This window comes from Capra hircus, chromosome 7, assembly GCF_001704415.2.
Source record: "Capra hircus breed San Clemente chromosome 7, ASM170441v1, whole genome shotgun sequence".
Classification (NCBI taxonomy): Eukaryota; Metazoa; Chordata; class Mammalia; order Artiodactyla; family Bovidae; genus Capra; species Capra hircus.
This window is the reverse complement of record NC_030814.1, coordinates 100,462,940-100,477,209: the sequence shown is the minus strand read 5'-3', so window position 1 is coordinate 100,477,209 and position 14,270 is coordinate 100,462,940. Positions and strand designations below refer to the sequence as shown.

At 40.3% G+C, this 14,270-nt stretch overlaps 1 protein-coding gene and 1 pseudogene across 1 annotated transcript; both read right to left on the bottom strand.

Moving 5' to 3' along the window:
• Positions 909 to 1,847, bottom strand: LOC102191414 (olfactory receptor 7A17-like). The gene has a single exon (XM_018051699.1). It carries the CDS (start codon positions 1,845 to 1,847, stop codon positions 909 to 911), a length of 939 nt encoding a protein of 312 aa, XP_017907188.1.
• LOC102191690 lies at positions 10,577 to 11,539 on the bottom strand (annotated as a pseudogene).

Here is a 14,270-nt window from a genome sequence, read left to right as displayed (position 1 = left end):
ACCTATTTGAAGGGCAGCAACGGAGACATAGATACAGAACAGATTTGTGGACACAGTCGGGGAAGGAGAGGGTGTGACGAACTGAGTGAATAGCATTGAAACATATACATTACCAGATGTAAAATTAGAATAGCCAGTGGAAATTTACTGTATGATGCAGGGAGCTCAAATCTAATGCTTTGTGATAACCTAGAGTTGTGGGAGGGATAGGAGGTGGGAGGGAGGTATAAGAGAGAGGGATGATACCTATACCTGTGGCTGATTCATGCTACATATAGCAGAAACCAACACAATATTGTAAAGCAAGTATCCTCCAATTAAAAATAAATAATTAAAAAAATTTTTTAAAAAGAAAAATGTCTAAGAAAGATAAAAATAATACAATAAAGTATATTTATCTTATCACAGAGAAAAAAATCACCATCTACTAAGATGGCATCACTGTTTGAATTCGGGAAAATCTTGGGCCTCTCCCTGATGGTGCAGTGGTAAAGAATCCACCTGCCAATGCAGGAGACTCAAGAGACTTGAGTTCAGTCTCTGGATTGGGAAGATCCTCTGGGGGAGGAAAGGGCAACCCACTCTAATATTCTTGCCTGGAGAATCCCATTGACAGAAGAGCTTGAGAGGCTACACCTCACGGGGTCACTAAAAGAGTCGGACACGATCGAACACACTCCCACACACTCCATCTGTCCTCCTGAAAACACATACCTCTGCATCTCTAGTCTACACTTGTTCCCAGCATCCTGAGGATGGACAGTTAGCTTGCTTCTCCACCCTTACCTCTTTCAACAGATTCATTCCAACCTCAGAACCAAGTGCATTGAAAAATTGAGAGTCCACACTCTTAAGTGTTCTGATCCATTGCTCTTGATCACACGTGTCCAGGCTCCAGGTCATTGTTGTCACTGGGGAGACAACGTGTTGCAGAGAAGCTTTCTCAGAGCTCTTTTCATGTCTCTGTTCCTCAGGCTGTAGATGAAAGGATTGAGCATGGGGGTGACCACGGTGTACAGGACAGAGGCAAACGCCCCTGTCTGAGAGTCATGTGTCCATGTGGAGCTGAGGTAGACCCCAAGGCAGGTTCCGTAGAACAAGGAGACCACCGAGAGGTGAGACCCACAAGTGGAAAATGCTTTGTACTTTCCTTCTGTCGTTGAGATCCTCAGTACAGAACAAACAATTCGAGAATAAGAGAGAAGGATGCCAGTGAGAGGAAAAAAGCCCAGAACACCTGTCACAAGATACAATACGACGTTATTGATGAAGGTGTCAGAGCAGGCAAGCTTGAGGACCTCAGGGAGTTCACAGAAGTAGTGCTGAATTTCAACTATGGGGCAGAAAGAGAGCCAGGACATGGTTAAACTCTCAGGAAGGGCCCCCAGAATGCTGATGAGCCAGGTCAGGAGGAGCAACTGGGCACAGAGCCACAGGTTCATGATGACCGTGTAGTGCAGGGGGTGGCAGATGGCCACGAAGCGGTCATAGGCCATCACGGTCAGGAGTAAGTTGTCCAAAAGTCCGAAAACTGTGAAAAAATACATCTGGGTGATGCAGCCTGCGTAGGTAATGGCTTTGCTCTGGGTTTGGATGTTCAGGAGCATCTTTGGGATGGTGGTGGAGATGAAACAGATGTCAGACAATGACAGGTTGGAGAGAAAGAGGTACATGGGGGTGTGGAGGTGGGAGTCTGTGATGATGGCCAGGATGATGAGCAGGTTCCCAAAGACGGTGACCAGGTACAAAGAGAGGAAGAGCCCAAAGAGAACAGACTGAATCTCTGGCTTCTCAGAAAGTCCCAGGAGGATAAATACTGGAAGCTGTGAGTGGCTTCCTGGTTGCATGTGAAGGAGTGTCTGCCAAGAGAGAAGCAGAAGCAAGATTAAATCAGTGATCAACAGGCATCTTAGAAATGTGGTCACTTTTATCTTGAACTCAATATATTGATGAGATGATGCTTTTGCTTAATGGTCTCTTCTCTGTTGCCTGTCAGTTTGAGGTCTCCTAATGCCGTTATCTTCTCCTGTGTTGCCACCAGTAGCTGGAAAAGTTTCGCATGAAAACTAATTTTGCACCCAAAGAAGATCTCATTTGTTTGACTACCTTGACCCTTGGTCACCCAGGCTTCTCAAATGCCTTTGAATTAATTTGTACTTTATTACTAAATGCTTTATAATAAAATAATTATTTATTTAAATTATTAGTCATTTATTTAATTATCATTAATTCATAATTAATCAATCAACACCATTAATTATTATTAATTTTATTTAAATTATTACTTTAAATGCTAATTAAAAAAGCATGGGTCTGTGTATAATTTCCAAAAGCTATGATAATGGCATGGTATTTTCTACTCATTTGATTAACATGTATAATGGGCAATCATGAAATAAGGCATTGAGTTATCAATTTTTCCCAGAAAAAAATTGCTACTTTTGAAATCTCACAATCTGTTTGAAATACATAAAAATTATCTGGAGGCACATGAAAATAAGTGTTCCAATGTATTTTCTAGAGCTATTTTAATCATGATACAACATGCCTTCTGCAATAGTAGTGGTATGAGAAAAACCAGAGACTAATCTCTAATTAGCATATTATTTAAAAAACTCAAAGAAAATAGCAATAAAATATAAAAATATTTAGTAGTTTATCATGCAAGCCAAATACTATGCCCAGGTAACATTTAACCCTAGAAAGCAACCAGCATTTCATATTGGTAATGTATTTATTACAGTAGAGCAAATAAGTAGAAAAAAAATCCAAAAAATTGGATAGTCTAATTGAATGCTAAAGATACTGCTTGAAAGGAGTTCTGAGGAAATTAAATAGGTTTCCTTACTATGAAAATAGTTTCCTTGGTCATCAGCTTATATCAACCTGCACATGAAAATATTTGAGAAATCTACATGAAGACCATACAGAAGAAAAGTAAGCATCTCATTGCCACTACCCAATTCTGTTCTGAAATTTCAAATTAATATGACCAAAGAATAAAAAAGCAATTATAGGGTCACATCTTGGGTAAAAGTAAATTGATCACATTTTCAAATGATCAACTGGCTACCTAAAATCAATTGCAAAGCTATTACAACTAAGAAGTCATTCTGGTGAAACTAGATTGAAATATAAAAATATATCATTTTCTTTCCCATTTCCAGCAATAAACAGATGCATAATAGAGAAAAAAAAAATCCTATTTGAAATTGTACAAAAATAGAGCTTCCCTGGTGGCTCAGGCAGTAAAGAATCTGCCTGCAACATGGGAGACCCAGGTTTGACTCTTAGATTGGGAAGATCCCCTGGAAAAGGGAATGGCTACTCACTCTAGTATTTTTGCCTGGAGAGTTCCATAGACAGAGGAAAGGGGTGGGCTACAGTCCATGGGGTTGCAAAGAGTCAGACACGACTGAGTGACTAGCACATATGACATACACAGACTAACAGTCTGGCTCATTGAAGGCACTCAAGAAATGATATAAATAGCAGTTAATATTTATTAAACTTACCAGGTACAGAAATCATGCTAATCTCTTCTGAACAGTCTCATTTCATCTCCCTGGAGACAAATGGGATGAGAGTGCTGTCATTCATGTACATCAGAGACAACTGAACGTGGCTGTGTGTGCTCGCCGACATGCACAAGTTAATGAAGAGTGTGGCCCCTCTGATGTGCAAGTTACAGTAAGGTGAGCAGGAGGAGACTGGGCATGGGTAAAATGTTAGGGGGCGACCAGTGTAGCCCAAGAGAAAACTAGGAGAGAGATGGTTCCTGATGAGTTAGGAGAGGGTTGTAGAATAATGTGGGAATGAGCAGAAGGCAAGGGAGATGAGGAGAGAGAAGAGGCTGTAATTAAACTTGGGGATTGCTTCTTGGTTAGCACTTGAACATTTCTGAATCATTTTTAATCTATAGATTTGCCCAATTTTCTTGCTCCTGACAGTGCTCCTGGGGAAATTCCTCTCTTCTATTTCCTGAGGATGCTGTGTGTTATTTCCAATCTGATGGACTCATCCCAGGAAAGTGAATCATGTAGCGAGCAGTCGTGCCTCTAACATGAGCGAGATGGCGCCAGGCACCTGGAGAAGGGAATGGCAACCCCCTCCAGTATTCTTGCCTGGAGAATCCCACGGACAGAGGAGCCTGATGGGCTACAGTCCATGGGGTCACAAAGCGTCGAACACGACTGAGCAACTAACAGCACGTGGATCTCTGGGCCAGGGTGATGTTTTAGGAAGCATGAGAGAATGTCTTTTTTCCCTCATATTTGTGAACTGAAGGTGAGGGGCAAAGTTTATTGAGCTCCAGAAGCTGAATTCTCAAAGCTTCTCATTAAAATTTTTTATTTTTGTAAGCTTGGGGCAATATAACTGCAGGAATATGGGGACTATACTCAAAATGGAAAAAATTGCAGTTATGTCCTCAGGGGTAGATGTTGGAAGAATGTGTCTTCTCCCACTGGGACCATTAAAACCTTTTTTATTATGGAAAATTCACACATAAACAGAAGTGAAGAGTAGTGAAGAGTATAATGAACACTCATCAACTCATCGAAGGGTTTCACAAGTTACTGGCCTGTAACTTGGCCACACTACTCCTGGTCACACGAGATGATTATTTTTAAGCAATTCCCACATATAATATCATTTTACCTATTAATATTTAAGCAACTTCAGCATGTGTCTCTAAAAGAAAAGGACAATTAAAAAACCAGATAACCCCATCACTATTAAAATCTAGTTAGTTCTTGAATTATGAAAAGCAAGAAAAAAATTGATCCCAGATCATAAGATGTATATGTAAATATTTTATTATTCTTTTTTAAAATTAATTTTTATTGGAGTCACTTTACAGTGTGGTGTTAAGTACTGCTGTACAACAAAATGAATTAGCTATGTATATACATATATCCCCTATTTTTTAGATTTCTGTCTCATTTAGGTCCCACAGAGCATCAAGTAGAGTTCCCTATGCTATACAGTAGGTTCTCATTCGTTATCTATTTTATACATAGTGTAGATATGTCTGTCTCAATCTCCCAATTTATCCTCCTTCCTCTGCGCTCTCTCCCCAGTATCCCTATATGTCGGTTCTCTATGTCTGTGTGTCTGTTTCTACTTTCCAAACAAATTCATCTATATCATTTTTCTAGATTCCACATAACAACAATATTATATTTGTTTTTCTCTTTCTGACTTATCTCTCTCTATACGACAGTCTTTAGGTCCATCCACGCCTCTGCAAATGGCACTATTTCATTCCTTTTAATGGCTGAGTTGTATTCCACTATGTGTGTGTGTGTGTGTGTGTGTATACACCACATTTTATTTATCCCTTCTTCTGCTATTTGTATGTAATTTTGAAAGAAAAGCATTTCACTTATTATGAAGACTGTGATGCATTCAGTAGTTGATCCTTTTACCTGAAGTTTCATCAGTGTCATCAAATAACATACACCTGAAAACGACTTTGTTTCATAGTAAGATAAAAAGATTAGCCTGGGTTATCCAGGTTAGTGAAATGTAATAACAAGGTCCTCCAACTACTGAATGAGAATAAGAAAATTGAGGTCAAGGAACATTTAATATGTTATGCTGCTGGTTTTGAAGACTGAGAAAGGACCACGAACCAAGGAAAGTAGGTGGCTACCAGAAGGTCATTTAGGAGGGAAATGCATTCTCTTCTGGAGCATTGAGATGGATCCCAGCACTGCAAGCATGTGGACTTTAGCCCCCTGAGACCCATTCTGGTTTGAGCTTTGGATGCATAGAATTTCAAGTTATTATCTGTCTATCTATTTATATCTATCTATCTATGGATAGAGGTTCATAACATTATATATGAGGTGGTGATCAAAACCATCCCCAAAAAAAGAAATGTAAAAAGGCAAAATGGATATCTGAGGAGGCCTTAAAAATAGCTGAGAATAGAAGAGAAGCTAAAGCAAAAGAGGAAAGGAAAGAAAGATATACCCATCTGAATGCAGAGTTCCAAAGAACAGCAAGGAGAGATAAGAAAGCCTTCCTAAGTGATCAATGAAAAGAAATAGAGGAAAACAATAGAATGGGAAAGACTAGGGATCTCTTTAAGAAAATTAGAGATACTAAGGGAACATTTCATGCAAAAATGGACACAATAAAAGAAACGGTATGGACCTAAAAGAAACAGAAGATGTTAAGAAGAGGTGGCAAGAATACACAGTAGAACTATACAAAAAAGATCTTAATGACCCAGATAACCACGTTGGTGTGATCACTCACCTAGAGCCAGGCATCCTGGAGTGTGAAGTCAAGTGGCCCTTAGGAAGCATCACTACGAACAAAGCTAGTGGAGGTGATGGAATTCCAGTTGAGCTATTTCAAATCCTGAAAGATGATGCTGTGAAAGTGCTGCACTCAGTAAGCCAGCAAATTTGGAAAACTCAGCAGTAGCCACAGGACTGGAAAAGGTCAGTTTTCATTCCAATCCCAAAGAATGTTCAAACTACAGCACAACTGCACTCATCTCGCATGCTAGCAAAGTAATGCTCAAAGTTCTCTAAGCTATGCTTCAACCGTATGTGAACTGAGAACTTCCAGGTGTTCAAGTTGGATTTAGAAAAGGCAGAGGAAGAACCAGAGATCAAATTACCAACATCTGTTGGATCATCGAAAAAGCAAGAGAGTTCCAGAAAAACATCCATTTCTGCTTCATTAACTACACTAAAGCCTTTGATTGTGTGGATCAAAACAAACTGTGTTTCTTAAAGAGATGGGAATACCAGACCACCTTACCTGCCTCTTGAGAAATCTGTATGCAGGTCAGGAAGCGACAGTTAGAGCTGGACCTGGAACAATGGACTGGTTCTAGATTGGGAAAGGAGTACATCAAGGCAGTACACTGTCATCCTGCTTATTTAACTTATATGCAGAGTACATCATGTGAAATGCCGGACTGGATGCGGCACAAACTGGAATCAAGATTGCTGGGAGACATATCAATAACTTCAGATATGCAGATGACACCACCCTTATGGCAGAAAGCAAAGAGGAACTAAAGAGCTTCTTGATGAAAGTGAAAAAGGAGAGTGAAAAAGTTGACTTAAAACTCAACATTCAAAAAACAAAGATCATGGCATCTGATCACATCACTTCAGGGCAAATAGATGGGAAAACAACAGAAACAATGAGAGACTTTATTTTCTTGGGCTCCAAAATACTGGGGATGATGACTGTAGCCATGAAATTAAAAGATGCTTGCTCACTGGAGGGAAAGGTATGACTAATCTAGACAGCATATTAAAAAGCCAAGACATTACCTTGCTGATGAAGGTCTGTCTAGTCAAAGATATGGTTTTTCCAGTAGTTGTGTAGGGATGTGTTGGTTGGACTATAAAGGAAGCTGAGCACTGAAGAATTGATCCTTTTGGAATTATGTGTTGGAGAAGACTCTTGAGAATTCTTTAGACTGCAAGGAGATCCAGCCAGTCAATCCTGAGGTAAATCAATCCTGAATACTCATTGGAAGGACTGATGCTGAAGCTGAAACTCCAATACTTTGGCCACCTGATGTGAAGAACTGACTCATTAGAAAAGACCCTGCTGTTGGAAAAGATTGAAGGCAAGAGGAGAAGGGGATGACAGAGGATGAGATGGTTGGATGGTATCATCACTCAGTGAATATGAGCTTGAGCAAGCTCTGGGAGTTGGAGATGGACAGGGAAGCCTGGCATGCTGCAGTCCATGGGATCACAAAAAGTCAGACATGACTGAGCAACTGAACTGATCTATCCATCTATCTATCTACCTATCCGTCTATTTATCTATCTTTGTATATACACAGCCATATATAACATTTATACGTTGTTATAATGGTATAATTTGTTACAGCAGCATGCACACATGCTTAGTTGTGTCCCATTCTTTGGGACCTCATGGACTGTAGCCTGCTAGGCTTCAGTGTACATGGATTTTCCAGGCAAGAGCACTGGAGTGCATTGCCATTTCCTACTCCAGGGCACCTTCCTGACCCAGCGACTGAACTTGCTCCTCTTGCATCTCTTGCACTGTCAGATGGATTCTTTACCACTCTGACACCTGGGAAGCCCCAGCAAAATACAAATCATATATTCTTATCCAATAAGGTTTTGTTCAAAAACCTGAGTTTAAGCCTCTCAATTTATTCACTTAGGTTCCTACAGGTAGTATTTTCCATCCAAGTAAATCCCAGCTTAATAGAAGAAAATTAGAATCAATTTGGAGATAGTTGGTTCCGTTAACTGACAGAGTGAATCCCACACTGCATGAGTGTAAATATGGTTTTGATTTTGAGACCTTTGAGGTGTTAAGATATAAAAAGTAATTAAAATTATTAAATTAGATCACCCATTCTACCTTAAATCTTTGCGTTTAAATTTCTACTTTCCTTGGACTTCATGTTAACTGTGCAATGTTCATTTTTAAAATTTGTTTACCTTCCAACAGTCTTGTAAGGTTTCTTTTAATAGAATAAATTGGATTATAAATGATTCTGTGTGCATGTACATATGTGTGTGTGTAAGCATGGTTATTTGAAAGAGAAATGTCTACAAATAGAGACACATATGTATTGGGCTTCTCAGGCTGCACCAGCGATAAAGATTCTGCCTGCCAATGCAGGAGACTTGGGTTCTATCATGAGTTGGGAAGATTCCCTGGAGGAGGGCATGCAACCCAGTCCAGTATTCTTGCCTGGAGAATCCCACAGACAGAGGAGCCTAGTGGCTACAGTCCATGAGGTGGCAAAGAGTTGGACACCAATGAGCGACAAACACTTACTTACACATATACACAACTATCTTTTGTGTAGTAATAAATGTTTGATTAATATTTTCCTCATCATATTTAAAGTCAAGTGTTACTCTAAGGCCATGTTATGTAAATCTATTTATTCATTTTTGTCTTTTTGTGTAACTTCCACTTGGAGACATCTATTTTATTATCAATTCTTGCCAGTGTCAGTTGTAAATAGGGAGGACATCAATCTGAATAACAACAGAAATCAAAAGAGTAGAAAATTACCCATGAACAACTATAACAAGGAGTATGCTAAGGTCTGGAGTATTAGGAAAAGCAGTTAACGAAGTGATATATAGAGGAATAACATTCACAAAAGGAAAACAGTTGTCTCAGATTTTTTTTTCTGTTATAAGCTTATGTAAGTAGCTGTGATTGCCAAGAGTATTCCCCCCCCCACCCCCACTGGGGCCTTCCCCCATGGCTCAGCAGTAAAAAAATCCACGTGTGATGCAGGAGACATGGATTCAAGCCCTGGGTTGGGAAGATCCCCTGGAGGTGGTCATGGCAACCCACCCCAGTATTCTTGCTTGGAGAATCCCATGGACAGGGGAACCCGGTGGGCTATAGTCCATAGGGTCCCACAGAGTCGTGCACAACTGAAGCAACTTAGCAGGCACACATATCACCTTATGATAATGGGAAAATTCAAATATCTTAGATCCATGGTTGAAGATAACCTTGGGATAGTAGGATAATGACAAAGGAAAAAAAAACTTTATTAGAATATAGTTGCTTTATGACGTTAATTTATGCTATACTGTAAAGTGAATCAGCTGTATGTATACACATATCCCCTCTTTTGTGGATTTCCTTCCTATTAGGTCACCACAGAGCACTGAGTAGAATTCCCCGTGTTACACAGTAGTTCTCGTTAGTTATTTGTCACTCATGTAGAGATAATAATGGTAAAATCTTCCTAAAACGCAGCTCTTCTTGTGACATAATTTAGCTTAAAAATTTATGATGATTTCCTATGATCAACCTCCTTTGTGTAATATCAAATTTCACGATCCATTCAATTCCCAAACAGTTACTGAGTGCCTATGACATGCTAAGCATTGTGTTGAACTTTGGGGGTATAGTCTCTACCTGAGAAAGTCAGTGATTAATATGTAGTGTTATAAATACTAGTACAGGACACTGTAAGAACATAGAAGAGGAACATTAAAAATCAAATAGTATACCTCCCAATCTTCCACCCAGTGGCAGAAGGCAACCCAAGCCCAGGCTTTCCAAGCCCTCTACGCAGTAGCAGGAGACTGCTGGAGTCTTCAGACCCTCCACCCACTGGCAAAGAGCAACTCTGATGTGATGTATCCTGACCTCTTACCAGTATAAGAGGCACTTTCTTCATGAAAAAGCAAAGACTGAGCAGGAACCACACTAGAATGTTTGACAAAAGAATAGGCCAGGTGAAATGCTCTCCATCCTATGGGTCCACCCTCCTCCATTCACCACCTACCTTGGTCCAGTCAACCTGCAGTCCTGTGAGAAATAATAAACAAATGCTTAACAAAACAAAAAAAAAAAGTAAAAAATAAACGTAGTATCAACAGTGTATATTGTTGGTCCCAATCTTCCAAGAGAATTCTTGAATATAAGAGAGATCGCAAAGTTTCACAAAATGAGTTGCATAAATTGTATAGAGAAGTTGAGATAAAAGAAATGGAAATTCCAAAAAGGAACTGATGAGGCATGTTTTGCTTACTTCCATATCTGATATAAACTGCAATTTCTGGCTCTGAGGCTTTCCTCACGGGCGCTTCTTAAGCCTTAGGACCACATGTCCTTTTAGAGTTGCCCTCCCCAAGAACATTTTCAGAGCCCTCTTGCTGTCTTTGTTCCTCAGACTGTAGATGAAGGGGTTCAGCATGGGTGTGACCACAGTGTACATCACTGAGGCTTTTGCATTTGAATGGGAACTGTGTGTAGCAGCAGAGCTCATATACACTCCTAAGCTCGTACAATAAAATAAGGAGACTACTGAGAGGTGAGATGCACAGGTGGGAAGGGCCTTATACCTTCCCTGAGCTGATGAGATTCCATATATGGAGGACACTCTCTGAGAATATGAGTAAAGGATACTAGTAAGAGAACCAGCACCCAGCAGGACAGCTGCAAAACACATCACCATGTTATTGGGAAAGGTGTCAGAACAAGCAAGTTGTACCATTTGATTGAAAAAGTGAGGGATATGCAAGTCTGTACAGAAGGATAGTTGCAACACCATTAAGCTTTCTAACAAGGAATGCAGAAGAAGACTTATAATCCAGGACACCAGCACTCGCAGTCCCCAGAGCTGGGGGTTCATGATGACTGTGTAGTGCAGAGGGTGACAGACGGCCCCGTACTGATCATAGGCCATCACAGTCAAGAGCAAGATGTCCCATCCTGCAAAGATTACAAAAAAATACATCTGGGTGATGCATCCTTCATAGGTGATGACTTTGCTCTCTGTCCTTATGTTCTGTAGCATCTTTGGGATGGTGGTAGGGATGAAACAGATGTCTACAAAGGACAGGTCGGAGAGGAAGAAGTACATGGGGGTGTGGAAGTGGGAGTCTGAGCACATGGCCGGGATGATGAGCAGGTTTCCAAGCACAGTGATAAGGTACACGGAGAGGAAAAGTCCAAATATGTGGGGCTGCAGTGCTCATTCCTCTGAAAATCCTAGAAGAGGAAGTTCTGAAATTTCTGTATCATTCTGTGGGTTCATGTGGTAGAGGTGACTGTAAGGAAGGGGAAAATAACATGACTAATTTTCACAGAGAAAGGCATTACTCAGATCGTTGAAATAATACAATTCATATTTGGTCATCAAGAAATCAATATTTTATGTATGGTTCTTATCCCCTTCAGAGAATTCCCCATGCCTTCTCTAATAGGTGGCTCAGACAGTAAAGTGTCTGCCTACAATGTGGGAGACCTGGGTTCAATCCCTGAGTTGGGAAGATCCTCTGGAGAAGGAAATGGAAACCCACTCCAGTACTCTTGCCTGGAAAATTCCATGGATGGAGGAGCCTGGTAGGCTACAGTCTATGGCGTTGCAAAGAGTCAGACACGACTTCACTTTCGCCTTCTCCAATAAGCAAACTTGTCCAATTTTTAACTTTTCCCTCATGATGTCATGTATTCACAGTTTTAATGAGAAATTCCTGCACTTGAAAATTGAATTGCAACAATGTTCCCCATATAGTCTATGCAGGGATTGTGATGTGCTGAAAAACAAAAGCTTCTAAAATCCAGATTGGAGAAAGAACATAAGCAAGTTAAAAACTTGTATATCACGTTTAGGGGTCTTTCCTGGTGGCTCAGATGGTAAAGAATCTGCCAGCAGTGCAGGAGAACCATGTTCACTCCCTGGGTTGGGAAGATATCCTGGAGAAGGGAATGGCAACCCACTCCACTATTCTTGCCTGGGAAATCCCATGGACAGAGGAGCCTGGTGGGCTACAGTCCATGGGGTTGCAAAGAGTCAGACACAACTGAGCAACTAAGCACACACACACACACACACACACACACACATGTTAGATGATTACAGGTATTATAACAAGCATGCTAGATGATTACAGGTATTATAAAGAAAAAGGAAGTAGGTGGAAGGAAGAAAGAGAAGGAGATGTGTGTGTGCTAATTTTTATGCATGTTCAGGCCAGACCTGCCAAAAAGGTGATTCTTGAATAGAGAGCCAGTAGTTGAGCATTTGTGGGGAAGTGTGTGGCTGACAAGGGAACAGCCAGTTCACAGGCCTGCACAGCACAAAAGTGTTGGTTTAAGATGTTCAAGTTCAAAAAAAGGAAACCAGTCTGGTGAGGGAAATCAGCAGGATGGAGAAGGAAGAGAGATGATGTCAGAGGATGCTGAGGAACAAGGAAGCTTCCCTGAAGCTGGTGAAACTTCAAGTGACAAGGAGTCCCTTGTCCACCTCTCCAGCACTTTATGAAATTCAATATAAAAAACCCCACAGTCATATGAAACAAAATTTAAGGAAAATCCAAAACCAACTTCTAGAAGAAAAACTATAGACATTATATTTTCATCAAAAATATACAATAGTTATACTTTAATTAAAATTACCATGGTGTGATCACTCAGCTAGAGCCAGACATCCTGGAATGTGAAGTCAAGTGGGCCTTAGAAAGCATCACTATGAACAAAGCTAGTGGAGGTGATGGAATTCCAGTTGAGCTATTTCAAATCCTGAAAGATGATGCTGTGGAAGTGCTGCACTCAATATGCCAGCAAATTTGGAAAACTCAGCAGTGGCCACAGGACTGGAAAAGGTCAGTATTCATTCCAATCCCAAAGAAAGGCAATGCCAAAGAATGCTCAAACTACCGCACAATTGCACTCATCTCACACGCTAGTAAAATAATGTTCAAAATTCTCCAAGCCAGGCTTCAGCAATACGTGAACTATGAACTTCCAGATGTTCAAGCTGGTTTTAGAAAAGGCAGAGGAACCAGAGATCAAATGCCAACATCTGCTGTATCAACAAAAAAGCAAGAGAGTTCCAGAAAAATATCTATTTCTGCTTTATTGATTATGCCAAAGCCTTTGACTGTGTGGATCAAAATAAACTGTGGAAAATTCTGAAAGAGATGGGAATATCAGACCACCTGACCTGCCTCTTGAGAAACCTATATGGAGGTCAGGAAGCAACAGTTAGAAGTAGACATGGAACAACAGACTGGTTCCAAATAGGAAAAGGAGTACATCAAGACTGTATATTGTCACCCTGCTTATTTAACTTCTATGCAGAGTACATCATGAGAAATGCTGGACTGGAAGAAGCACAAGCTGGATTTAAGATTGCTGGGAGAAATATCAATAACCTCAGATATGCAGATGACACCACCCTTATGGCAGAAAGTGAAGAGGAACTAAAAAGCCTCTTGATGTATGGAAATACAAAAAATCTCGAATAGCCAAAGCAATCTTGAGAAAGAAGAATGGAACTGGAGGAATCAACTTGCCTGACTTCAGGCTCTACTACAAAGCCACAGTCATCAAGACAGTATGGTACTGGCACAAAGACAGAAATATAGATCAATGGAACAAAATAGAAAGCCCAGAGATAAATCCACACACCTATGGACACCTTATCTTTGACAAAGGAGGCAAGAATATACAATGGAGTAAAGACAATCTCTTTAACAAGTGGTGCTCGGAAAACTGGTCAACCACTTGTAAAACAATGAAAGTAGATCACTTTCTAACACCGCACACGAAAATAAACTCAAAATGGATTAAACATCTAAATGTAAGACCAGAAACTGTAAAACTCCTAGAGGAGAACATAGGCAAAACACACTCCGACATAAATCACAGCAGGATCCTCTATGATCCACCTCCCAGAATTCTGGAAATAAAAGCAAAAATAAACAAATGGGATCTAATTAAAATTAAAAGCTTCTGCACAACAAAGGAAACTATAAGCAAGG